The sequence below is a fragment of the Zootoca vivipara genome, chromosome Z (assembly GCF_963506605.1).
Source record: "Zootoca vivipara chromosome Z, rZooViv1.1, whole genome shotgun sequence".
In the NCBI taxonomy this organism is placed as follows: domain Eukaryota; kingdom Metazoa; phylum Chordata; class Lepidosauria; order Squamata; family Lacertidae; genus Zootoca; species Zootoca vivipara.
The window spans coordinates 10,342,975-10,369,920 of NC_083294.1; the positions used below are offsets into that span (position 1 = coordinate 10,342,975).

Sequence of the window (26,946 nt, forward strand, 5' to 3'; positions counted from 1 at the left end):
TTGTTTTGTTTTGTTTTGTTTTTGTTAAGAATGGAGCTGCTTTCAAATTGGGTGACTGGAAGGAGAGAACATAAAGGCAAAATAAATTAAAAGTATTATTTTGAGTAAGGAAACTTAAGCAAGACCCATTAGGAAGTGCTGTCAGTTCCAGCTTGAAATATATTAAGGAAGGTCAATGCCAAGCACAAAGTCCTTATAAACAGCTAAATCCCATGCAGTTCAAGCCAAACAGCCAAGCCTTCATTGCCCTGTCAATTACACCTTACTAGGAAAATTGCACAAACTTGGTCAGACTTTTATCTGCTGGCAGGGGTGACGGAGGTTGGGGGGGTAGGAGAGAGAGAAAGGTGGGTCCTTCTGGAGACTTCAGGTCAAGGCTAGGCTTTTAAAAGGTCTAATGTTAACAAATAAACATTTAAAGCAAAGAGGGAGAGAATTCTATAGGCCTCCAAGGAGCAGATAGGTGTTATTTTTGGCCTCAAATGACACCTATCATACACAGGCAAGTAACATGGTCACCAGCAGACTGATGCCGCAGTAAGCAAGACCCACTTAACATCCTGCAGAAAGCCTCCTGAAAACACACATTATTCTCTCCTCACCCTCTACCAACTCTCTTTCCTCCATTAATCCAACAGCAACAGATGAAAGTGTGATTTCAGTCCTTTCTCCCTGTTTGAAATAATAGAAGTTCCATAAGCTGAATAGAGTGGCAGCTACATCCAGGATGGAGAGAAGAAGTCCCCATAAACTGAGCAACAGTGATGAAAACCAAAGTTAGAGAATCGGGGGGGGGGGGAATTCAGCACATGGTTAAACTACGGCACTCGCTCCCACAGGAGGTAGTGATGGTCACCATCCTAGTTTCATAGAATCATAGAGTTGGAAGAGACCACAAGGGCCATCCAGTCCAACCCCCTGCCAAGCAGGAAACACCATCAAAGCATTATTGACATATGGCTGTCAAGCCTCTGCTTAAAGACCTCCAAAGAAGGAGACTCCACCACACTCCTTAGCAGCAAATTCCACTGCCGAACAGCTCTTACTGTCAGAAAGTTAGGTGGAATCTTCTTTCTTGTAGTTTGAATCCATTGCTCTGTGTCCGCTTCTCTGAAGCAGCAGAAAACAACCGTTCTCCCTCCTCTATATGACACCCTTTTATATATTTGAACATGGCTATCATATCACCCCTTAACCTTCTCTTCTCCAGGCTAAACATACCCAGCTCCCTAAGCCATTCCTCATAAGGCATCATTTCCAGGCCTTTGACCATTTTGGTTGCCCTCCTCTGGACACGTTCCAGCTTCTCAGTATCCTTCTTGAGCTGTGGTGCCCAGAACTGGACACAGTACTCCAGGTGAGGTCTGACCAGAGCAGAATACAGTGGTACTATTACTTCCCTTGATCTAGATGCTATACTCCTATTGATGCAGCCCAGAATTGCCCAGAATTAATCTCCTTTAAAAGGAGATTAGATAAACTCATGGATGTGAGAATGCATGAGAGGAAGTTATGTGTGTCAGATCAGGCTTTACAAATAAGAAAAGAATTGCAGAAAGCAACCCAGACAGAGTGGGTTGCATCCAATGCTAGTTCAGCTCAAGAGTAGACCCATCCAAAACAATGAACATAACATAGTAGGACTTGCTTGGATGCAACATTATTCACCCAACAGCCCAGGCAAAATAAAATAAAATGTATAAACATTATTTCCCCAAGAAATATGGCAAATTTTCACACAGCAACAGCTGAATTCAATGATTCCAGTGCTAAACGCCAACAAGGTGCCTTGTTCTCGTTCTCTAGGATTTGGAGGCCGATCCCTTTTACACCTTAAACAGGAATAGGTTTTTAGAAGGAACCTTCCTTGCTAGAGGAACTCTGCTGCTACCTTGATTTCTGCCTGCCTTGTGAGACCCAAGCCTTGCTGCGCACAAAAGGCAACGCCTTAGTTTAATGCAAACTTCTCTTTTAAGATTCTCCAAGTTGGAGTTACAAAACGACATAACGTTACCAAACAGAAGAGAGAGACAAGGGGGAGGGGGGGGGGAGAGAAAGAGAGTTGCAATGTTTATGTAACCCAGAACATTTCAGTCGCTCCAAGAGAAACAGAAAAGGGCTTGATGGAGCAGAGAGGAAGGAACAGCCTAACCATTAAGCTAATGTTAAGGAACTGGGTGCTTTAGGCTCCGAGAAGTAAGTTCTGTTGAATTCAGTCGGGTTTACTCCTGCGTAAGTGGGATTAGGTCTTGGTCACCGACAGGGATCCAGACCACGCTGGATTACCGAGCTGACTAAACATGTTCTTAAGAATACCAGCCAAGCAGTGGCATTGGAGGGCGGGGGGGGGGGAGGAGGGAATAAGAACTTTTCTTTTTGGAAAGAATTTGATATTTGATATTAAAACGAAAAAGCATCCAATTAGTTACCATGGGAAGAATCTGGACTTTGTTAGACTTTCTTACATTCTACTCTTCTCCCATTTTCCTGGTATCTTTTTTTTATTCTTCATCCCCCTCCTAAATGAGGGGGGTGCCCTATTAACGTAATTCAAAATAATGTAAGGGAATCGGATCCTGTCAGGTGTTGCAACAAATCTGTGTTATGCTTTATTTTAAAACTTTTATTTTACAGTTTAGAATTGTCTTTATTTTGAATTACATTTGGGGGTGGGGGGCGCACCACAATATTTTCAGTGCTTGGGGCACACACACACACACACACACACAGAGAGAGAGAGAGAGAGAGAGAGAGAGAGAGAGAGAGAGAGAGAGAGAGAGTCACATATTTTGGCCCCATTCAGCTGAATAAGCAAGAGGGCACACAAACCAGGTTAGTTTTACAATATATTGGAATCAGCAAAGGGATACACGGTACCATCTAAAGTGCTCCTTCCTTTAAGACAATTTAACTGCAGTGTCTAAAATGGCCTCAATGATAGGCACATACAGTATACCCATTACAGCAGAGCTGGAGAACCTCAAGCCCAAGGCTTAATGCAGTCCTCTAGACCTAACTGGCTCTCAGAAGTCTCCCCAGGCAACACACCCTTTCTCTAGGCTACACCACTGTCAAACAGCTTTCTGCTTTATTTTTTATTATTATCTTCATTAGGAAGATTCTCTGAATGTTTAAGCAAAACCTGCTTCTTTATAAGTAGGGAAGTGGGAGGGAGGAATTCCATTTTGTTTGCATTTAAAGGGAAAATTGCACAAGTAGTGCTTTTAAAAAAAAACAATACATGAACCGAAACACGGCCATCCTTCAAAACCTGTCGCCTCCAAATTTTGCAAGGTGTTTTTCTCTGTGTAAAAGAATGCATCTACTGGGGTAAAAAGTGTGCAGAAAATTGCATAATGTTCATGAAAATATCATGCATCATTTTAGGGGATATTGCTTTGCCACAAAAAAAATTGTTAGGTGAATTGCACGTGAACATGTATATAACAGGAGAATTTTGCACAAAGATGCAGATTAATTTTCACCAAGGCCTTTTTAAAAGAAAAAAAGAATTGCAGACTGGTGTGAAAATGTGGAGAACTAAATTTAAGACTTGGTATGGAATGAGAAAAGGAGAAAAACTGAAAATGATACATTTGCCCTAATTGCAGGTTCCCCCCACCTGTTCTTGACCCACCCTCAAAACAGGCTGCTCCATCTTTTGGGCAACAGACCCTTCAGACGTTTGAAGATGGGAACCATATCCCCTCTTAAGCTTCTCTTCTTCATGTCTGTTCCCACTTCTCTTGCTCAGCAGGCTCCCATGAACAAAAAAGGCTTTGAATGAGTCCTCTCTCAGACCATCAGCCCAACCCATACACCATATTTTGGTAGAGCAAAGAAACACTAGGATCTGAAATATCCTTGATTGGAAGTATAAGATTTAAAATGGGGGCACATAGAATTGGCAAGAATAGTAAATAGCAACAATTCCAAAGAGGCTGGCTTAACTGGTTTATTAGTGAGACGGGCAGAGTAACTAAATGTCTAAAAAAGCCTGTTCATTTCTCCTCATGTCTCCAAGGTCAGAGAAAGCAGAGCTTCTGAATACCAGTTGCTGGAAGCCACAGTAATAGAATCATAGAATCATAGAGCTGGAAGGGCCCACAAGGATCATCTAGTCCTACCCCCTGCAATGCAGGAATCCTCTGCCCAACATGGGGCTTAAACCCACGATCCTGAGATTAAGAGCCTCGTGTTCTACTGCCTGAGCTATTCAGATAGGGACCGTGCTCTTGAGCTCGGCTCCTGCTGACGGGTTTCCCACAGGCATCTGGTTAGCCACTGTGAGAACAGGATGCTGGACTAGATGCTTACCTTCCAAGTCCCGGACTGCAGAATCCGGGACCGGCAGCCCTGTGACACCGGAAGTTGCGTCAACGTCAGAAAGAAAGAAAGAAAGAAAGAAAGAAAGAAAGAAAGAAAGAAAGAAAGAAAGAAAGAAAGAAAGAAAGAAAGAAAGAAAGAAAGAAAATGGCCGCCAGCAGGAGAAAATAACGGAGAAAAACGGGAGACAAAGTGATACGGGGGACCACCGGGAAAGGGTAAGTAAAAACGGGGGGTTTCCCGGGGAAAACAGGGTACTTGGCAGTTATGACTAGATGGGCCACTGGCCTCATCCAGCAGCCAGGTTCTTCTTATGTTCTTATGCTTCAGATACAAAAAAGAATTAAAGGCTTTAGGTTATATCCAACAAATGTATATTTAGACCCACTTGAAAGTAATGAACCTAAGTTAGGCATGTCCATTCATTCCAATGGGTCTATTCTGAGGAGGATTTGCACTGGCTGTATCCCTTAATTTGGTTTATAGACTGGATATTCTCACAGTCTGTTTATTTGCTCAATAGAGGCAATTCAATAACGGTTCTTTTGATAATTATATATTTACTTCAACATAAGCAGTTTTTAAAAAAGAAAAATGCATAATTGAGCAAAGGTACTTCCAAGTAAATATAAATGAGATCAGATGAGCTTTTTGCTGCTGCTGCTGCTGCTGCTTTTTTATATAAGAAAAAAACCTCAGCTGTTAAAGCCTTTAAACAATGAATAGTTGTTTGGATCTTGGAAGAATTTTCAATCTTGGAGGATTTTTTTTTTAAAAAAAAAAATGTAAGTCTTAACCGGTATGTGAAAAATGACAAGCTGATCCATTATTTGTACATTAAGTGGGGGTAGGCAATCCAAACCATGCCTACTCAGAAGTAAGTCGTACTGAATTCAATGGGGCTTACTCTCAAATAAGTGGGGTTAGGATTGTGGTGTTTATGAGACCTATGCCACAAAGCAGTAAGCAAGGTTTAGAGTTTTGCCTAACTGGCAGGTGGGACACAGTTTTTCAAGCATCAATACTCAAGGAAGTTCATTTTGCCAATAGATACAGGATAGCCACTAGCTAGACCCTGGAGGTAGGTGTTAGTAAAGTCACTCCTGCTTGGCCTTCAAGTGAATCTAATTCCACTTGGGGATGAGGGGGGAGGATTCAATTCAGTTTGCAAACCTAATTTGCACTTTCTGAAATGATACAAAACCCAAAATGCAGCCAGCCTTCAAGATTTGCACTGCTCTGAATTTTGCAACACAGTTCTCCAGCCAGGTATTGTGTACAAGGGCAAGGTGTGTGGGGGGGTTTTTTTAAAAAAAAAAATCAGATTTGGGAAAATAACATACAAAAATTCATACTATGTTGAGAAACCACTTTGCAAAAAAATATATGTGTGCATTAGGTAAAATTGCATAGAGACGTGTGTGCATCAGGATAAATTCATAACAAAACGCTAATGAATTTTCACGAGGACTTTTTAAAAAATTCACACGCTGATGTGGAAATGTGGAGAACTGAATTTAAGATTGAAAAAATGGAAAACAGAGAAGCCTAATGTCTAATGTCCTCTAATGTCATGTCAGTGTTGCCTGCAGTTTCTTTGAAGAGTCAACCCTAGTGTTTTGGGTTCAAAATCCAAGGGATGAAATACTGCAGCCCTGATCCAGTGTGCAATGACCATCACTTTGAGAAGACATACTTTGGCAAGCACAATCCATCCCACACCCAGAACAGAGCACCCTACCTTCACTCGCAGCCTCCTGCACAGTGCGCACAAGCCCTTGATCTGGGATTGATACTATCTGAGAATCTCACAGATGTGGGAGTGAAATTCGGGTGATAAATTGTGTTTTTCATACACCTTTGATCTCGCCACCTGCATTCCATTCGCCAGCATTCCAAACAGCTCCCAATAACTGGCTTCATTATTTCAAAAAGGAGCCCATTCAAGGAGGTTTCGTTTTGTACTACCACCCGCTTTTTTTTTTTTTTTTAGGAAGGAAGAAAATGTAAGAATCTCTTGCCTCTCTTAAAATTATCTAGGTGCGGGGGAGGTTATTCTGGCAGAAAAGTTTGTGAATTCAAGGATTAGTATGCTGGCTAAATTCCAGTTTATTTACAGTGAGATCCTAAGTGTGTTTACCATCACCACATTAAATTCAGTGGTGCTTCCTTCCTTCCTAGCAAGTGTGCACTGAGTTGGCAGCCTATACATTCAAATAAATATATACTATAAGGTTGCTTTATCACCCAGCCAACAAGAAAAAGGGTTATATTATTTTTCTTATTATTAAAAACAGAAAAAAGCTACTGAACAATTGTTTATAAAACATATAAATTTTCCCTACGTTTGAGCCGTGAGCTTTTTCCATGTGGGATTCAAGGTAATTACAGATCCTGCCTGATCTTAAGCAGATGAACATAGAATTTCAGCTTGTCAATTTCAACGGAACATGCTCTAAGTTAAGGTGTGATGCAAATGCATTCTTTGGCCTAATTAAGGAACACTGTTAAAAGGTAGATTACGGTACATGAAAGCTGGAACTCTACCTCCAGCTCTTATGCAGTGATTATAAAACTAGGTCATGAATCCTACTGGTTTCTGCAGAACCTATTTCTGCATAAGGAGTGCAGAACAGCAGTATCATACGCCAGTCCTAAACATACTGTACATGGAAGCAAGTGCCGCCTTTGGTTTTGTTGGAAATTTGTCTTTGCTGCTTAAGAGTGGCCATCTTAATCAACTACAGCTTTAGCTGCTTGATCGACCACAGCCATAGCTGTGATGTGATGACAAGCTTATCTCTTCATCTGCCTTCCCCAACCTGGTGCCCTCCAGATGTTTTGGACTACAGCTCACACCAGCTCCTGACTGTACCATTACTTGACACCATCTTAACTGCAAAAGGCACTTTTGTAAAAATTGTGCTCATATATCAACTAGCTGAAGCGTGCCACGATCCACCCACTGACTCTTACTGATTACTCCAGACAATAGACTGCAGGAGAATACACACACACACACACACACACACACACACACCTTACTTCTGAACAAGCAAGTGCAAGACAGCAAGGCCCATGCATGAACATTCAAGATGGTGAAAATGAGAGGTACAACTCCCTCAGCTTAATAGGGTCCTGGGGAAGGCATACACTCTCATTGTCCCATAGGCTTAAATTGTTCTTCATTACAGCAGATAGAAAGCTCACCACCTGTTCTTAAATGGAGCCCAGCCTCTATGGAACTTCCATTTTTACAAACCAGATCAATGTGATTGTATGGGGATTGGAAAACACAACAGCATTTTAAAGTCTAACACCTTCTTGTTTTTCCTAATGACGTAAGTTGGGAAATAAACCCTAGTACTGGGGCGCTGGTAGGTTTTCCTTTAAAAAATATGTTTAATTGCACATTTTTCGGGGTTTTTTTCCCTTTTCATTTAAAGAACTTTTCAGAGGAAAGGAGAACAAATTGATTTACTGTGTCTTTTCACCCCCACCCCCTCTCCTTCATTCCCTCTTCCTCCTCCTGCTTGTATTTTCTGCTGTCGGTCTGCAGAAGCAGGCTCAGCGGGCTACCTTGTCATGTCAAACGAGGTGCTGTGATCTAACAAAAGGCCATCATGTTGATATCTTTTTATTCCTGCCCGGCCTTGCATAGCATTGCACCAAACTCTCCCCGCCCCCCAACCACCTCTGCTGCCTCCCTGCCATTGCAACCTTATCCAATTGGAAAAGCTTTGAGAATATCTGAAGAGACCTCAGGTTGTTGTTGTTGTTGTTGTTGTTGCTCCTCTCCAGGGTGAATGGAGTTGTGTACTTTATATATAGGTTACATTATTTTACACACATGGTTACTCATAACATCAGTAAGTTTTACACAACCCACTAACAGTTAAAAGATCATGACAAAATGTAAACAGTCATATCAAGAATAAACTAATGAAAACATATTATATTAACATTACAATTAAACAACCCACTGATAATGTAAAGTAACCTCTGATAATAAAAATGCAAGTAAGGAATTAAGAAAGTATGCAACTGCAAAAAATATTGCAACGCTGAAAATCTCCGTATACTCTCACACACCAGCGCATATTAGCCACATACAGGTAATTATCAAAACTCATTTGTGTCTTTTCAAATGTTCAGAAATTTAGCAATCATAAACAGATGTCCTGTTGGACGCATTAGGACTTAACTACTGAATAACCACATAGGACTGCATTGCTCATCTGTAATCATTTTCATTCTTGTGAGACTATAAATAATTATAGTAAATGTCTAAAAATGGTAAATACTAATACGCACACACATACACTCCTATTAGGGTAGGGCTGTTAATCAAATTCCAGTGGATTCATCACAAATTTTAAAAGTTGGTCTCCTTTCTGACCATTGTATGCATCTGTCCAATACGAATTTTGTTATTTGATAATTTATATGCTATGCCCTTTGTTCCTCTTATAGCCTATAGCTAATGTGGAAATACACTGGATGTAAATAAATTCACACCACTGTCACTTCAGTATGGTATGCCTTTTTGCAAGGAAGCTTGTGCCAATTCGCAAAGCAATCCAACCACATTGTTGTAAAGAGAAGCCAGCCTCATATTCAACCCCACTTGCAGTAACACACTGGACCAAAAACCTACAAAACTGTACATTTAACTCAAGCCTCACCAGTTAAAATTCACACACCCACACCAAATTAATCACTTTAAAAGTCCCATTATTTAGTAGATTGACATGTACAGCTCCCATTTGGGATATTTTCCCCAAGGAAATCTAAGCTTTTGTTCCAGTTTTGACTTCTCTGGGTTTTTTTCCTAGCAACTTCATAATCTAATAATTCTATGCTTATTTTTTTAGAATGTTAATTAATCATATTCCACCTTTTCCCCATACAAAAATTTTAAAAAATCCTTTTGGAGAACAAAATAAGAATGATACTGGTACATCTTGAACCTTTCATTATTCCTAAAGTGTGACTGTTATTCAAATGGGAGTAAAAATATGAACAATGATTGTGGAAATCTACAAATAATTATTCTGCCATGGACCTGAAACCAAAAGGGTTTGGTCAGGGGTGGGGTAGGGGTGGGAAATATATTACTGACACACCAAGTGTCTTCTCTGTTTACAATTGAGGCATTCTGTCAGATATCTTAAGACACTCAGAACAGGTTTCCATTCAAATCAATAAGGCTAAAGGAAATGTCGCTTAAGACCTGGACTTCAATGCTGTGTAAACTTTCTTTAGCTTACAGGTCCAGGACAGAAGCACCCATCTGAAATAACACATTTGGGGTGTCACTCTGAAATAAAAGGACATTAATCTCCAACCATACAACTCTGGCAATATTTATACATCGCATGTCTCATTAACAGATTACTACACAGTTTCCATGGTGAGGGATTTTGGGGCTGTTGCTATGAAATGCACATAGCTTTTCTCCCCCCACCCAACCAAGCTTCACTTCAGGATCTTTTGGGGAACCTTCTGAACGTTAGACAAAAGGTGATGTACAACAAGAGATGTCGCCTTTTGTCAGCTCCTAGACTACTTGTGGAGTCCTATTATGTCGCGACGATTGAAGGGACCATGTTCTACCCCACTCTGGGCACAAAGAGGGTCCTAAATTTTAGTGACAAGCGTGAAGTGGAAGAGAGAGAAAGAGAAAGAAAACAGGGGGCGGGGGCGGGGGGGGGGGGAGAAAATCAGCTCCAAGGCAAAAAACAAAAACAAAACTCCAAAACCAACCTATGCCCTGACATACAGATTGTGCATGGAACGAATGATGTGAGATGTCCAAGAAAGACAATTGCTCATATTATGAGCTTTAAGGCTTCATCCTAGTACAGGGCACTTGACAGAACAACAAGATCTCTGCCCCAAGGAGATTACAAACTGAAGAGGACGAAAGCAAAAAACAACAACTAAGAGGACGATGATTTAACAAGAGCTAGCCATTGACCACACATAGTCACAATGACTTTTTAGGTATAACTATTTGCTTTGCTTCTGGAAGAGTCACAGCACCCAGCTCTTTCTGAGTATTTGTAGTTGAATTTAGAGCCTTAACTTGCAGAGAGAATTGGTAAATAAAAGGAGTCTCTCTCTCTCCCCCTCCCAACTCACACACTTCAAGTCACAAGAAATGTAATCTCAGAAGCATCAACCACTCCACCCAATTCATCTATAATTACTTTAAAATAAGGAAGTCGTCTTCACTCTAAGTAAGGAGTCTTAAAAGTGTCAGCTTTGCACAGGTAGATGATAGACGGACAGAGAAACAGACTGGCAAGCAGACAAAGACAGGTCTGCTGTGTCCTAGTAGCAATAAAGTTCTTATGCCATGAAAAGGATCACAACATACATTCTGAAAAATATACAACTGTTTTGGCCATGTAACTGTGGGTGGAACATAAAGGGGGTATTTGTACCTTGTTGGTTTCACACACACACTCTCTCTCTCTCTCTTAATTGCCTGTACAGGTACTCAGAAGCTGAAACTGCACTCCTGAAATGATATCTCAAGTATTTTAACAGGTTTCACAACTACCCTTTATCTGTCTGCTCAGAGGGTCTGTGTTTCAAGACCGAACCCATCTAATTTCCTCTCTTGGTCTCTCTCTTATTTACTCACCTGTAAAACCAGTAGACTACAATATGGGATACTTTGCCATGACCCTGGGATTGGGGAGTGGGGCTTGAAACACCAAGACTGAAGATATCCTAGTCTTTAAAGCCATATTTTTCAGACAGTTCAGAAGATTTTTGTCCTCACCGCCATGAGGACTAGGACCTTATCCCTCAAGTCCAAAATGCAATAGTTTGGCATGCTTCTATCACCACCTTCCATGGATTTTCAAAAGCAAGTTCTTGTCTCACAGTCACACTGGTTGCCTCTTGATCTCGTGGTTTTAACCCCCAGCAGTTTCAGGAAAGGTGTTAAGATTCTCTCCTGTGTTATACAATTGTGTGTGTGTGTGTGTGTGTGCTTTATGTAAAGATGGACGAAATTACTTCTAGTTTTATGAAGTGCAGACCTAGGTTAATGTAAGTCCATTTGGCTGAGTTAAATGTGATATTCCTTTCTCTGAGCACCTCCTTTACTCACTTTTCTTTTAAGGTGAAAAGCTGCATACAGATCAACGTTTACACTTCAGTGTTACAATTCCCAGTACCCTCAAACTACAATTCTCAATATTCAGGGGCATCCTTTAAATGTATCGCTATGCACTTAAGGCTACCTTAAGAGGAAGAGTCCATTTCAATAGGGGGAGCAAACAGATTATGGCTTCACCCCTAAACGTGGCTCTTCCTGGAGGTGCTGTCACTCTTCCCCACCGACTTCCCAACCTTCGGCTCCAAAATCTTAGCCATCCCGTCCCCTCATTCTCCTAAAGCAGAAAGGAGTCGCGGCCTTCACCGCCAGCTCTCCAAGCGAGGCCTAGCAGAAACGGGAGAACTCTATGGACGCCGTTTATTGTGAACGAGGTGCTCCAGACTCGCAGCCCGGACCTCGCTGGCAGGGAGGTCAGCGGGGCTCAGAACTTAGTGGGGCTCAGAAGAGAAGCGCCAGCCGTTGCGCCCTGAGTCCGCCGGTATTTTCCTTTTCCGGCCCAACCATAATGACGGGCGCGTCAAGAGAAAATAGACTGCTTCTCTTTCCGAGCCTGTCTCAAGACCTTATGGCTGGGCTTGGGTTACTTGAGGTCCCTGCTTCTCGGTATTATCCGTTTTCCTTCGTCACTGTGCAGCTAAGCCTTTTCGCAGCCCAAATTCCCGGGCGAGCGTGTCTGCGCGCTCACGGGCAGTGCCAGAGAGCCCCCTCGGAAGGCAACCGGCCCTTTGGCCTCGTCGGAGAAAGAAGCGATCAGACAGCCAACGGACGCTCCGGCAGACGCTTAGCGTCCAGAGTACTCGCCTGTGCTGGGAAAAACAAAACAAAACGAGAAGGCCGTTTCCTCGAAGTACTCCTCCTGGGTTGCTTCGAAGAGACACCCGCCCGAGAGGGTGACCTGCGGAGTTGGCCGTAGGGGGAGAATGGTGACTTCTCTCCGGAGCTAATAACCACAGTCACCCCGCCTGTTGAGAGTAGCACTCATGGCTTAGCCTCTCTTTTCTGTGAAGCGAGTGTTTATTTTACTTTACTTCTCCAAAAAAATGGAAAATAATGAGAAAACAACTTGGTTGTGCCTTCGACTACCTGGTTTAATTTTGGCACGTGCGCTTTCGTGGACAGACCAAACGCATTCAAAAGGCTGCAAGTCTAACACGACTTACCTGTCTGGGAAGGAGCCCCATTGAGGCTCACTTCCGAGTAGACTCCGCGTCCAATAATCCTGGGAACTGTAGTTTTAAAGGGTGCTGGAAACTATAGCTCTGTGAAGGGTGAACTATGGCTCCCATGATTCTTGGTGTTAGGGGAGTGTGCTTTAAGTGCATGGTGTCTACGCAGCCCAGGACGCCCCCCTACCGGGAACAGGGTTACCTGCCACGCGCACACACCCTGGGGGAAACAAAAAGTCAGGGGATAGAAAACGTTGAATGAGAATGAAAGCGAAAGGCCAGTGAAAAGAAAATGATGCGCGCGTAGCCTTACTCAGAATAGAGCAATTGAAATGGATGGGCATGATTAGCTTAGCCCCATTCACCCCAAAGAGTCTTCTCTGAGTAGGACTTAGTTGGAGGCAACTCAGGAGGAGAAAAAAGAAGGGGGAAGGAGAGCGGATTAGACATTAGAGCCTCCTCTGTGCTGGAGGATTTCTTGGCTCTGGAGACCCGCCGTTGCTGCCGCTCTCTAAAGCAGGGCCTACGACAGCAGCTGGGAGGAAGGAGCTATGAAGCCGGGGCCGGCCCTTGTAGCGGCTTGTCTTGCCCGGAGGTGCTCCGAGGCAGCAGGGCTGGTTCCCCCAGCGGAACCACCCGCTTCCCTTTCATTCCCTACTCGTCTCACTCTCAAGCAAAACTCGCGCTGGTTTCAACCGCGCTGTTTACAAAGCCCAAAGTTTGCTCCGAGTCCGTTTTGATTCTAATTTTATTTTAACCGAAGTCAGCAGGACTCGCCTCTGCTTCACCCGAAGGGTTGGGAAACATATATCTGAAAATTCAATGAATGAAGTCTGAACTGGATTTAAGCCGAAATGTTCCGACTCGCAGTCCACGATCGCCTTCGGGCTCCGGCCCATAGCTGCCAAGTTCTCCCTTTTTTTAAGGGAAATTCCCTTGTGCTGAATAGGCTTCCTCGCGAGAAAAGGGAAAACTTGGCAGCTATGCTCCGGCCCGGCAGAACTGATCTGGGCGAATCAAATGATGCTGGCGCTTCAAAGCGTTTGAATTTTGAATCCGGATTATGATGCGGACCCGACGTTGGCCAGTTTATTTTCAAGTTAAGACCCCTTTACCAGGTAATGAGAGCGAGCCTACTCCTGCTTACTCAAAAGTAAGTGCAACTGTTTCAATGGGACTTGCTCTCAGATAAACGTAGATAGGATTGCAGACTTAGATTTGCAGCCCTATGTAACATGATGGGGCTTTAAAAAACTAATAAAATAAATGCAGTATTGTAAAATCAGTAAAATTCAATAAAATATGGGGGTCGTTTTATTAAGAAATCTAGTGGGTCAATCGCCTATGCCTTTGTTCTCTCATCTACCTCAGAGGGGTATATTGTGTGTTCACCTCTTATAAAAGGGGGGGTAGGAAAAATGACACTCCCTGTCTTTCAGTATCTCTTCACTTATCCTCCGATCTTGAAACTAAGAAAACTTCTCCACACCCAAAGACACGCTCGCCGCCTTTGCCCCATTATATCCAGCCTCCAACAGCTCCCTGTCTGAAATGCCCTATGGAATAACCGGCAACTCAGTTTACTCGGAAGTAAATGCAGCGTGTGCAGCTGGGGCTGCTTCTGAGGTAAATGTATGTAAAAGGACAGCCTAAATATCACTTAATCTGATTTGTGACACGATGTCTATATAAATACAATATGCACACAGAAACATATACGGTGGCGCCAACTTGAATAAAATATTGGGGGGCCCGGCGCTCCTAAATATTGGGGGGGCGAAGGGGTCTGGGCCCCTTAGAGTTGGCGCCTATGCGCGCACGCACGCGCACACATATATACACACATATGTACATACAAACACATAGGCACAAACTTCCTCTGTATTTCGATATCATACTATATTGCACGATCTCTTAGCAGATAATCATTATATATAATTATCTACCTCCCCACTCACAAATGGGAAAAATAATACTTCCAATCTTTATATTACTCCCAACCACAAAATCAGGATTTGTTAGAAATGTTTTGCTAAATTTTCTCTCCCACTTTCAGTATTTTACAATATCTCCTTCCACCAAGTTCTCACCAAAGTAGTTTAGCTAATCTTACAGTAATTGAATACATGCACGCAAAATTTAAATTCTGAATCCCAACCCCCAATCATCAAATCAGCAATATTATCTAAGGAAGGTACTTTGCAAACATCGTTTGGTTTTTAATTGCTGGTATAAAATTTCCCACCACTGGAATTTTTTTTTTAAGCGAGTGTTGTTTATATGCATTTTTTTATTTTTTAATAAAGTAGGTAATCGGAAAACAAATATTATTCCATTCTGCAAGGCAAACAAGTAGCCATTCAACGTTTCTGCATCTTCAAAAGAGGCCGCAGGAAAATTAAAATCAAGAAGTAAAAAGCAAAATAGGTGTTTGTGTGGAAAAATTAGGGGTTATTTCCTTTGCAAATGTCGTTATAAAGAAATAACGAGGGGGGCGACCCACTCTAGAGTCAGTGGGGTAGAATTCAGATGGATTTACTCCCAAGAAAAGTGTGGCGCAAAATCAAATTCGGTTGCAGTAATTTAAATTTGTTAATTGTTCAATGAAAGGGAAGGTGGAATCCAGACCAATCCAAGACTCCGTTAAAATGACTAAATCTTTAAAGGGGGGAGGGGGGAGATTTCCATGGATAGACGTTGTAAATTTGGGAATGTGTCTCAGCTGAGCATAGTGGGACCCGTTAGAAAGGAAGGTTGTTACACAAAGTGGGAAGAGAAATTCATCTTTATTATAAAAAATGGTTCACTTCGAAGTCAAACCGATTTCGGACCTCAAATGGGAACCGATGGTAGGGACGTCTCCGCAACCTTGGATTCAGATCCCAAACTAAGTCTGATCGGCCACAGACTTAGCTGAAAGTTATAGAAAGAAACTCGTGCACTGAAGAGAGCAAGAGCCGGCGCCTCGCGTTCCTGGTATCAACCCCCCCCCCAAAAAAAAACCCCACAGACATCCCTCTGACTCAAGGGTAGAACTTCTACTAATGGTGCGACAAAGGTTCTAAAGAAAAGTGGGACGCGCGCGGAGAGTGTGGGGAGAATGAGCTTTAGCTTTGATTGCTTGACACTATCTTCCAAAGCCAGGTTTAATTAGGTGCACCCCAAAACTGAGAATGGCACTCCCGCCCCAAATAAATAAATAAATAAATAAATACTAACAAATAAATACTAGCATAAACAAGATTGTATCGGGATTGAATTTTTAAAGATGCTTGCTTAGATCGGAAAACACGTTGCTTTGCATGGTCGTGCACATACTGTTCCGACGTGCAAAAGGACGAGCCTAATTTGGGCGGTGGCTGCGCCCACTTACTGTTGGTAGTCTTGCTTGCAATAAAGCTTGCGGTCCCGAAAGTAGCAGCTGGTGGTCAGCGCTTGTTGACACACGGCGCACTGGAGACACTCTTCGTGCCAAGAGGATTCGTTGACGCGCATCAGGAAGCGGTCCGAGATGGGCCGCTGGCACCCTTCGCAGACGGCCTGGTGCTGACAGTCTGACCCTGAAGAGGAAGGGAAGGAAGGGGTGGGGAGACGAAGTAGCAAAAAGAGAGAGAAAATGTGAAAGATGGAGTGAATTTTGGAAGAAGAAAAGAATACAGTACATATTGAAAACATATTCACACACACCAAGAATACAATGGAAACTGTAGTTTCCCTTTCACAGAGTTACAAATTCCCAGTACCCTTTAACAACTTACGGTTCGCATGAGTGGGGGGGCGGGGGGAGAAAGGGGCCCCAATGGATGGTGCAGCTTTCACAAAGGACCATGTCAATATCGTTACACAATCACAGTCACGTTCACAAGAGCAAGAGTCTCAGACAAGAGCAAAGATTGCTATTAAAAGTGTTGCTTTTAAAATTTTTATTCACTTAGTTTGGGTTGCCAAGACATTGTTTCTCACTGTTTTAAAACAAATTTAAATCACATTCCAAACCGCCCCGCCCCACATTAAAATAATGATGGGAACTGTAGTTTACCCCTCACCGAGCTACAGTTCCTAGCGTGCTTCACACGTATGGCGTTTACGTGGCCAAATTTTATTTGCTATTTGGGTGGCTCGTTGTTGCTGCAAGAGGGTGTTTGAGGGGAAAGGAGTGGCACAGTGAGAGGCGAGCATCTGATTACTCGGAAGTAAGCGCCACTGAGTTTAACACGAACCCTTCGCTTTCTATAGTGCAGCGCGGATCCGAATTCTATTTTTAATCATTCTGTTTTTCACGCTGGGCTGGCTTGTGCAATGCGGAGCGAGGTGTACAGGATTGCGTTCGAAACTGGGAACGACGGTAGTGATTATATTTACACACACGTTTTAATATACAACTGACTTGTTCACGAATGCAGGGCTTGTTTGGATTACTGTAAAAGCGAAAGCACGTGCCTGTGTCCTTGCAACAGATTCCCACAGTCCTAGAATGGCATAATTCATCAGCTTGCTTTGGTATTAAAAGCAGAGTTTATATGTACTAATATTACCTAATATTAATACTCTTTGTGTGTGTGTCATTAAAATAATGATGATGGTGGTGGTGGTGATGATGATGATTCAAGTGTGTATGCGTAGGGGGGGGGGTGTCAAATCCTGGCCCCAGGATTAGCAAGAGCGGCGGATTGGGGGTGGGGTGGGGGACTCAATCAAAAGTATTATCCGGCCAACTGTTAGGAAATTTAAATTGAGAATAATCCAACATGCTGCTTGGATCCTTTCTTCTTTTGCTAAATTTATAGACATTTGTTTTGCTACTAGTTATTATTGGGATTAGAAAAGCAGAAACAGAGATCCTTGGAGGACCTTAAAGGATAATTGATTGATTAGGGCATCAAACTTTCGTCGGCTCAGACTGCAATCCTTACCTGACCTACTCGGAAGGAAGTCCTACTGAATTAAATGGGGCTTACTCCCAGGTCACTGGGGTTGCAAGCTAAAGGAGTGCCTTCAGTACACAGATCAACAACAAACTACAAAAAGTGGCGGCGGGAGGGGGGTGTAATTAAGTAAACAGGAGTGTTATGCAGACAGGAGATACGAGGGGACCCCCGCCCCATTTAGAGGTTTCTCCCTTTTCTTTTTGAAGCCTCAGTTCCATACTCTGCAAGTCCCAGCAGGGACAGTCCAATAAAACTTGCTTCAAAATGCAAGAGAACATTATATTTCAAAGAGAAACAAGAGACATAAAAAATAAACTGAAACAGAGGGTTAAATGCTGTTGCTTCATTTTCCAAGATGACTCAAGTAAAATCGAATATGTTCTGGAACATTGTTAAAAGGTGTAGGGAAGAGATTTTTGTCCTACGGGTTAATATTTCGGGGATGGGGAAGTAAGAGTGTAAATTAATCTTCTGTGTGCCTGTGTTTTAGTGAAGCAACAAAGCTAAATTAGATCAGGGACTTCCTTTGGGTTGTGGCAAATCCCCATTCCGACGTGCATGAACACAAAGCTTCAGATGCGTGTATCTTTCAATCTCAAAAGGATTATTCAGTCGGAAGATTGGCAAAGGCATCTTAAAAGTAGCGCCTCCCCCCCCCCCCACTTCTTGAAGTTGGCCGGCGGCATCTTCGGTTCAAAGTTTTGCAACTTGAGATTTATTTATATATTCCTTTGTAACAAATGCGAGTCTTTTAAAAAAACATTACAGCCACATTATGTAGACCTAGCGACCCCTCCGCGAATAAAATAAATATATCAAGGCGGGGAAATCTAAATCCTAGCCTCAGATTGTCAAAGAAAAGTGGCTATATATTTAAAATCATTATTAATAATAGTAGCATTTTTTTAATCAAGCCAGATCGTGTCACAATCCCACACAGGGCATTAAATAAAGAAAAGACCCCTTCAGTCCCTTAAAGGCAAATCGATGCCTTTTCTAGGATCGGCCTGAAAACTACTTACAGCACTCCGTGTTTACACTGGAAGCCCTCACCGCTTGCTGTCCTGACAGCACCGGTTTGTTTCCAAGCACTGTATTTGAAGCAAGAGTACAGCAGACTCAGGATCGGGGGCCCGGGACTTTCCCCGGGTAAATCAGTGTTCTGGGCTTTTCCTTTTTTTAGGGGAGGGGAGTTGAACATTGCGCGGTGAAAGTGAAGTCGACTCACCTAGCAAGACTCCTAAAGTTGCGGGACCCGATCGCAGCGGGTGATCCTCCATTTTAATTCCGTCCAGCATCTTGGAGCAGTCAGTGGAGCCCCGGTTGAAACAGCTTTCCAGCGACTCGGGGGCCGTCGCTACGTCCATGGGGCGAAGGCTGGCTGCAGAGGCGAAGCGGGAGGAGGGGGAGGAGGGGGTTAGTGTCCGCTCTTGCCGGGATCAGGACCGCTGCGTCGCGGGGCAGAGGAGGCGAGCGCTGCCGAGACAAGCCGGGCGTCCATCGGCAGTCAGAGCATCGCGCCCCGACAGCAGAGAGGCAGGGTGGGTCACCTGTAGGCTAGGGGGCGCCTCCTGAGCCCTTCTCGGGCCGGAGGGGGCGGCGAGGCCCTCCCCGGAGCAGGGGGATCCCCGGCACTGCATGCAATCGCGGGCAGAAGCTCTCCCCCGGAGCGCTTCCACTTCACAGTGCCATGCAAGAGTCCCGAGCCAGGAGACGCTCCGTTTAGAAGCGGAGGGAAAAACGGCGGCGGAGGAACACACCCACCCCGCCAGCCGCCTCACCACCGCCACCTCCTCCTCCTCCCCCTCCCTTTTCCAAAAAGCGGGGGGGGGGGAACTTGCTGACATTTGAACTCCCAATTGGTGCTCCTAATATCCCTGCGCCGCAGTGACGCGGTTTTCCTCGACGTCAAATAGTGCCGTCTGTAACTCGCGGGGGGGGATGGGGGCTAGAGAGACGATTAAAATAAATAAAGGGGGGAGAGAAGAAAGTAAGATGGGAGGGAAAGAAAAGCAAGCCCCCCTCTTTCTTTTCCCCCCGCTCCCATTCCACCCCGGATCATGATGGGAAAAGATTCCAGCCAGGTGTAGATTAGAAGCGGAGTTTACCCAGGTAACCAGTTTGTAGTGAGAGGATAGAGAGAATGGAGGGGTCGGTAGGGAAGGGAGGGGGCTGTTGTCATCCTGGAACACTTAGTGTCGGTGAGTGGACGGGATGATGAAATAAAGGAAAGGAAATAAAGAAAATCAGGTGATGGGACCTACTTACAGAAAAGTTGAAAAAAGAAACTGAGGAAGGGCAGGGCATTGGGGGCGGATTTGCCAGTCGGTCGGTGGAAGGAATTCATGAGATCTAGGAACTTGCTGAAAGGGGCTGATTGAATGGGGAGGAAAGCAAAGTTGCTGGCACACCACCCATCTTAGGCAGAATGACCCTGCGCCCCAAATGTCTCCCACCCAGCCCCAACGGTGGAAGCCTGCAGAAGCCGGCGGGCCCCCTTCACGCCCGGCTGGGAGGTAGGTACCTCGGTGTCTTCTTGGGACCTTCCGGGGTTCGTTTGGGTTTTAAAGTTCCAGGGTCCCCTTCTTCCGGGACGCTGCCACCTGCGTGCTATCCGGGGATGCGGGGTGGGATGGGTGGGGAAGGAATGCTGTGGCTGGATTGGGTCCGGGAGTGTGGGAAGGGTAGGGGTAGTAGCTAGAGAGGCAGATCACAGGGAGAGGTGTCAACCGTGCAAGCTGGCCGCCGGCTGTGCCGCCAGGGCTGATCTTACTATAGCGTGGCACCGGCGTTGGCAAGCGGGTGCGGGGGGGGGGGGCTGGATGCGGTTACACCCGCCCCGTCTCCTATCTCCCCCCCTCCGCCTCCCTCCCATAGAAGCCCTTGTTCCTGACACCCACCAGGCTTTTCTGTTTTGTTGTCTGGGGCATAAAAGAAAGGGACTGCCGAGTTTGCACCTGGCGGGAGGCCCCGGGAGATAGATAAGGAGCTGGTGGATAACTAACACAGAGACAGACAGACAGACAGACAGACAGGAAGTAATACCGTACATGCTTCTGTTTCTCAGATCCCAAATAGGGAGTCTGATCGTTCCCGGTATCCCAAAAGTAAGCTTGCGTCCTATGTACAGCGCCATATATTTAAAGTACATTTCAAGCACATTTTCACCCTTGGCTCAAAGAACCCTGAGAACTGAGTTATTTAAGGGTTCTGGGAAGTGTAGATCTGTGAAGGGTACAGTTCACAGGATTCAGCGTGTGGGGGGGGGTGGATTTAAGCGCGCTTTAAATGTATGATGTGGACGCAGATATGATTCACCCCGTTGTGTTTGGAGAGAGGGGGGAGATAACCCTTTAGAATCTGACGCACAGTTCGGTTTTCTTCCATGATCTCTCTCTCAAAAGAAACACACGCGCGCACAGAGACACAGAGAGAGAGAGTCCGGCGAGCCTCTGTCCAGCGCGCCCAGAAAATTAAGTGCCTTTTACGCACCCCTCTATGAACTTGAATGCTGCTGATGAAGAAGAGATGGGCGTGGAGGGGGGCTTCAGTTGCTGCCAGGGGGTCATGTCTAGAAATGGCCCTCATCTCCCCCTCAATTTTGGGACCACTTGCTGGCCTGTTTCCAAGTGGTTGTCAAACCTAGGCGCACAGCAGCGCTCTGATGGAAAAGGCGGCTTCTGCTCTGCCGGGTATAGTGGCGATAGGGGATACAGGCAAGTGTGATTTTATGGAGAGGGTTGAACTGGTGGGATTTCTTTTAGGGGATAAGCACGCTCTGAGACCCGCTTTGGGGCGCCCCCAGTTGGGCCTTTCTTTGTGTCTACTTTTGCGCCCTGGTGCACAAGAGCGGGAGCAGATGATGGTTCCATTGTATTGGGGACCCGGCCGGACAATTACGCACTGCCAGTAATCAAGGATAGACCCCACTGTCAGGAATATTTGAGAGAAACCTTCGGTTCTTAACATTTCCGCGGTCCTGGCGGTTTCCATTCCAATAAGGGAAAACAAAGGAGAAATTGAGATTAATGGATGGATTGTAGGTGGGTGTGGGTGTGAGGCGGGGTACAGAAATTACAAATGTCTTTAATTCCTCCGCCTTGTATTGATCCGCACGTTAAAGTGTGTGTATGTTTGTATGTGTGGTGTTGCATCAATCCCGACAACGTAGGGGTAACCGTTTCATGTACTGGCCTCAGCAACAATAACTTGCACCTCAGCAAAAGGACAAGAATAGTTGTAAATGTTAATTCCAAATCATTTGCCACTTTCTTGTGTCTGTGAGAGCATTCTTTCCTCCTTACCCTATTCTGAAATATTTTCTCCCAAATCAGGCTACCATGAGATGTAGCCAGTTGCTTGGCTTAAATACACACAAGCACACTCCACTTCTGGTGAACTTTTTTTTTTAATGATCGTTTCAATTAACTCTCTGAAGATATGGGAAATTATTTTCCCGCCGAGGTTTCTTAAAATGCACAATATTTCTTGGATTAGGATCAGGGGGCAAACTTCTCAGGAAAAAAAATGATGGAATAAAAAAAGAGGAATGAAAATGCATTGAAAGTTATTTGATAGTTATTTAAATTAAAGGGCTTTCTCCGCCTTCCTTTGGGTATGTACTTTTTCCTTCCTTTTTTGCCTAAATTGTATCACTGAAGGAAACTCTCCATGGATGTTTATCTCATTTTGGAAAGTTTTCTTTTTATGTCATTTTCTTCCTTATTTTTAAAAAAGTTTACTTGATTGTGTGTGTGTTTGTATGTGTATTCGTCCTATCTTCTGCCACAGGCCTGTTTCTTTGTAGTGAGAAGTATACGTGTGTGTGTGTGTGTATGTGCGGAATGCTGTGATTATTTAATTTTGAGATCAAGCTAAAATAATAATAGGAATCAAGAGCTCTTTAGATTTCAGGAGGCGATTCCGCTCGAAATCCGACAGCTAACCCGGCTCGCTTTAATTAAAACTGATGTTTTCTCTGGAATAAACCCTCTCTCCCCGCCTCCCGCCGCTCCTCCCAATGCAAACAATTCCGGATTTAGACACAATTACCTCCTGAAATTACGAAGAAAAAGTCCAGAATAGGGAGATCTGCGTGCGATGGTGAGTTTGCCAGACACGGAGGAGATTGCGCAGAGAAGGAACAGCGGCTGGAGAAACCGCTGGAACGGCTATGAGGAGGAATATGCCACCTCCTACCTCGCAGCCCAATTCCACAGACTGTGGGAAGTCCTAACCCACTCTCCGGAGAAATCTTTGGTCTTCGAAATACCTATTAGTCACCGTAGCAATTTTCACAATTTTTCTTCCAGTGACTACCAAAAGATCAGAGGTGCAGGGAGGAGGTGTGTATTGAGCGTGGGATGGCAGTGAGGGGAGGGGGACACCCGCCGCACCTACGTACAAACGGGCACTCAAAAAAGCTCTAAAATTCATCTTCTTGATCCGGACTTGGGCTTCAAAGGAGAGGATGCGCCGACGGGGGGGGGGAGAGACGGTGCAGAACCCTTAAGAGTTGATGCGAAATTTAAGTGCAAAGCTGTTTGCGTGTATTAGGATCCCAGGCTGCTACTACTATTACGACTACTACTACTACTATATTATTATTATTATTATTATTATTATTATTATTATTATTATTATTATTATTATTATTATTATTATTTATTATATCATCAGGGTTAAAGGACTTTCGGAGAACAGGAGCCCCAATGTTCAAGCTTTTACTTGAAAGTTAGTATGATGGTGGCGATGATAATTCTTATTTATTATCGCCCTCATTGAATTTAGTGCCAGCTCTCACTTTTTCAACCTTGCCTTGGAATGGAGTGAGCACCATCGAAAACCGCGCTCGCGTCCGCGTGTGCAAGGAAGATTTCAGAGGTGTTACTCGGAAGGAAGCCCCTGTTTCATTCCGAGACACCTAAGCTAAGAGGCAGTGTGTTGCGGAAAGGGTCAAGCTGAGCTTCTGCTCCTGTTTACTCGGAGAAGCCACTCTCTGAGATCAATAGGAGGTTGTTTCCAGATAAACAGCTGGGGGTGCCCCTTGGGTTGTTGAGGTTGACATCCCCTGGGATTTTCTTCTAGAAAGAGACAGCGGAACTTAAAGAAAGACAACTGCGACCCGATCCTGCGCACGTTTGGAGTCAAGGCTCCTGTAGGAAATAATACTATGGAAGACAGGTCAGTGCGGTGAGGGGTTTTCGACATGACCTTATTCCCTGGTTTTATTCTGCAAGAGCAGGAGAAGAAGGGAAATTCCTAAGTCCCCGAATCTTAATGGAAGCCATTTCATTTCTTCCTCGAAATTTAATCGCCTCATTTGAGAGTCGTGGTGGGGTATTTCTGCGCGCACCTAGCTCACAACCAAGACGCGTCTCACTGCCGCATGTGAATGTTGTATAAATTTTCTCGCTTTCCTCTACCGGCGTGTATATTAGAAGCCCTTGTTCCTGTTTCCCCTACAACCTTAAAAATAAATAAAACAAAACCAGGAACTCTGCAAAAATTGGTCATAGATTTAGAGGGAAGAGGCTAAATGAAAAGACGGGGGAGGGGGGGTAGGTACAGGGCCTGCCCGGTCCATCCATGAGGCAAGGCGAGGTGACCGCCTCAGGTGGTAGGATCCACAGAGGCAAGCAGATCCGGCACCCAAGGGACACCACCTTCTTTTTTTGGCGATCATTCGTAGCTGAGCAAGATTGTCTTCTATAAACACGGTTCGCAGTGGCAGCGACGGCAGCGACGGCTGCACCGGTCTCCTTGTAGCCTACCGCTCCCACCAAGCAGCCTTTCGGAGAATAGGAGGTGCTGTTGGTCACCTCCCACCCCAGTGATGAAATGGCGGGGGCTACCCTCTGGAGTCTCCTACGTTGCGCCCATCTGATGTGATTCAAAGCGAGCCCCTTTTCCCTCGCAAAGATCTCTGTGGATAAGGTTTATTTGACTTGCACTGACTCACTCCCTGTCCCCAGTTTAGATTTTCATACCCCTTGTTCCTGCTGCAGGTCTTTCTTTGCCCTGGAGAAGAGTGGCAGCATTTTGTAGTTCGCCTCAGGTGCCAAAACGTCTTAGGCTAGCCCTGGGGAGGTGAATGGCTTACTGTATACCTGATCCCTTGTGTAACATTCAGCACACAACTTTAGATCTGAAATCGTTTTCAGTTCCCTGCTGCAGCCCATTCCTACACTCCGCGTTTAGATCAAAGCACTTCTGAATCAGGACCCAGAGATTTACTTCCGAGTGAACATTCCTCAAGGCTAGGCTTAGCCTCATGAAAACCCCATTACAATGTAAGCACCGATATCAACAGCAACGATAGAAGCCAATTGCAGTCTACCCCCTCCCCCCCCAAAAAACCCACCCAGTTTTGCAAGAAGTGCTGCCACACTGCCCGGGTGGAGCCTCCTCCCTCCACTTTGTAGTCTACCAATTCATGGTCTGGCGTTTAGGATCTCCACTCCTCAACAGCTTCAACCCTAAAAAGAACTCAACAACTTTGGGGTAAAACCATTAAAAAGCTCAACAAGTTCAATCCTAAAAAAAGGTCAACAACTTTGGTTGGCCCTTTGGTCGGCCCTCACGGCCCTTGACTTCATCAAATCTGGCCCTCTTTGAAAAATGTTTGGACACCACTGCCCTATGGTCATGGATAACTGGAAATGTGCTCTATCAAGGTCTGGAGGCCACAGGTTCCCAATCCCTGATTTCCACTTTCCCCAAAGGAAAGAGAGAATGTTCCAAAGGAAACATTCAAAACCTTTAACAATTCCATTCTTTTCTCCTTCCCACTCATTCACACACACCTCAGCTTTCTCTCTGCCCGATACCTGGATCCAATACTTTGATCCCTGGGAATAAAGTTATCCCTTGTTCATAAGACTTCTGTGAAAGAGTGCATGGAATTGCAGCCTCGGTGAGCTCACTCAAAAGTAAATCTCTCTTGAGTTTATTGGAATTCCTTAGGCAGCAACCTACTTCCCTGGACTAAGTGCCATGAAACTCAGTGGGACTTACTTCTGAGTAGGCAGACACGCATAGGTTCACAGGCTTAATGTGCATTGCAACTACCACTATGACATTGTGCAGGAAGGCAGGCGTTTCATTTCTCCATTCAGTACATCACCCTGTACTATCATAGATGTTCAGTATTCATACACATTTTTGTAGATTCAGTACATTTAAAGCATCCTCCCCCCCCCCCAAGAATCCGGGTGGGGGGTAGTTTCTTAAGGGTATGGGGAACTGTAACTCTATGAGGGGGAGAACTACAGTTCCCACAATTATTTGGTGCAGTGCTTTAAATGTAGCCTAAAATACCATTTTGCACCTCTCCTTTTTTGCCATGGCTAAATGATCACAGCAAGGCAGCTAGTAGATTTTAGGATGTTCATTCAGGCCACGGAGAGGAGCGATTCTCTAATTAGGGCTTATTGTTAACATATTTCACACACCAAAGTTTTTTTGGGGGGAGGATCTCTGGTGTCAGAGGCGGACAATGAGACATTTGATTTTATTTATCTACCCCATCTCTTCCAACCAAAAATTGCCAGGGGATTTAAAAAAAACAACCGAAAATGAAAAGAGTAATTTCCAAATTCGACAACCCTTCACCTACATTGCCTGTTATGGAGCTCAGGGTTTTAGAGGAAGAGGAGGGGAGGGAGATGTAAAGATGCTGAATTTAGCAAAAGATTAACACCAAAGGCTTCTGATTCATCAACAGAATGAACAGTTATGTATTTTATTTATCTGTTTCTTTCTTTTAAGTACGCCTTCCAAAAGCAACTTTCTAAACTAAATGGGTTTTGTACCTGGAAGATGGCAGAGAAATCCAATTGTGCAACATGGCTGGATTTGAAAATCAGGCTTGGGATTATGCCCAAATGTGAACAGGGCTCCCTAACATGCAGCCCGGAAAGGAAAGGAAAGGACCCTCTTCCCTTGGAACTTTAACTCTGAGAGTCCAATTGAATTAATATTTTCTTGTTTGGGGATGGGAATTTTAAATTCCATACAAGATGGTTCCATTCAAAATTGGAGAGAATCTGGTTTACTCCTTCCCCATTCCCTAATTTATTACAATTTTACTTTCTGTTACATTCTGGAACTGTCTTTATCAGTTGCTTGATTTGGGGAGAGGCATGTACCCTTTTCTAAATATAAAAATCTCCCATTTGTCACTGTCTCCTTTAATCCGCAGCCAGCTGATTCCCGTGAACCTATTCAAACGCAGTTTTCACTAACTGGGTCGTACTTTGCAAGCCTTTCATTGCTGAAAGGACTGCAGCTCAGTGAGACAGTTTGCTGCCTTGCATGCAGAAGACTCCTGGTTCAATTCCCAGTGCCTCCAGGTAGGGATGGGAGAGAACTCCGAGTCTGAAACCCCATA

General features: G+C 44.4%; 1 protein-coding gene and 1 long non-coding RNA gene across 5 annotated transcripts in view; one reads left to right on the forward strand and one right to left on the reverse strand.

Moving 5' to 3' along the window:
* Window positions 1-19,267, reverse strand: part of LMX1B (LIM homeobox transcription factor 1 beta) — a 160,611-nt gene extending 141,344 nt beyond the window's left edge. For 3 of the 4 annotated variants that reach the window (XM_035113357.2, XM_035113358.2, XM_060270504.1), the window contains exons 1-2: window positions 18,784-19,267; window positions 16,001-16,187 (exon numbers count right to left, since the gene is read on the reverse strand). In XM_035113357.2, coding sequence (XP_034969248.1) covers window positions 16,001-16,187; window positions 18,784-18,922 — 326 coding nt within the window. In that variant the 5' untranslated portion in view covers window positions 18,923-19,267. The remainder of the gene's footprint in view (window positions 1-16,000; window positions 16,188-18,783) is intronic. The other variant, XM_035113355.2, reaches the window with a different exon arrangement.
* A 403-nt stretch (window positions 19,268-19,670) lies between these two features.
* Window positions 19,671-26,946, forward strand: part of LOC118084084 (uncharacterized) — a 34,091-nt gene continuing 26,815 nt past the window's right edge. The window contains exon 1 of the long non-coding RNA XR_004692458.2: window positions 19,671-20,071. This is a non-coding gene — a long non-coding RNA (uncharacterized LOC118084084). The remainder of the gene's footprint in view (window positions 20,072-26,946) is intronic.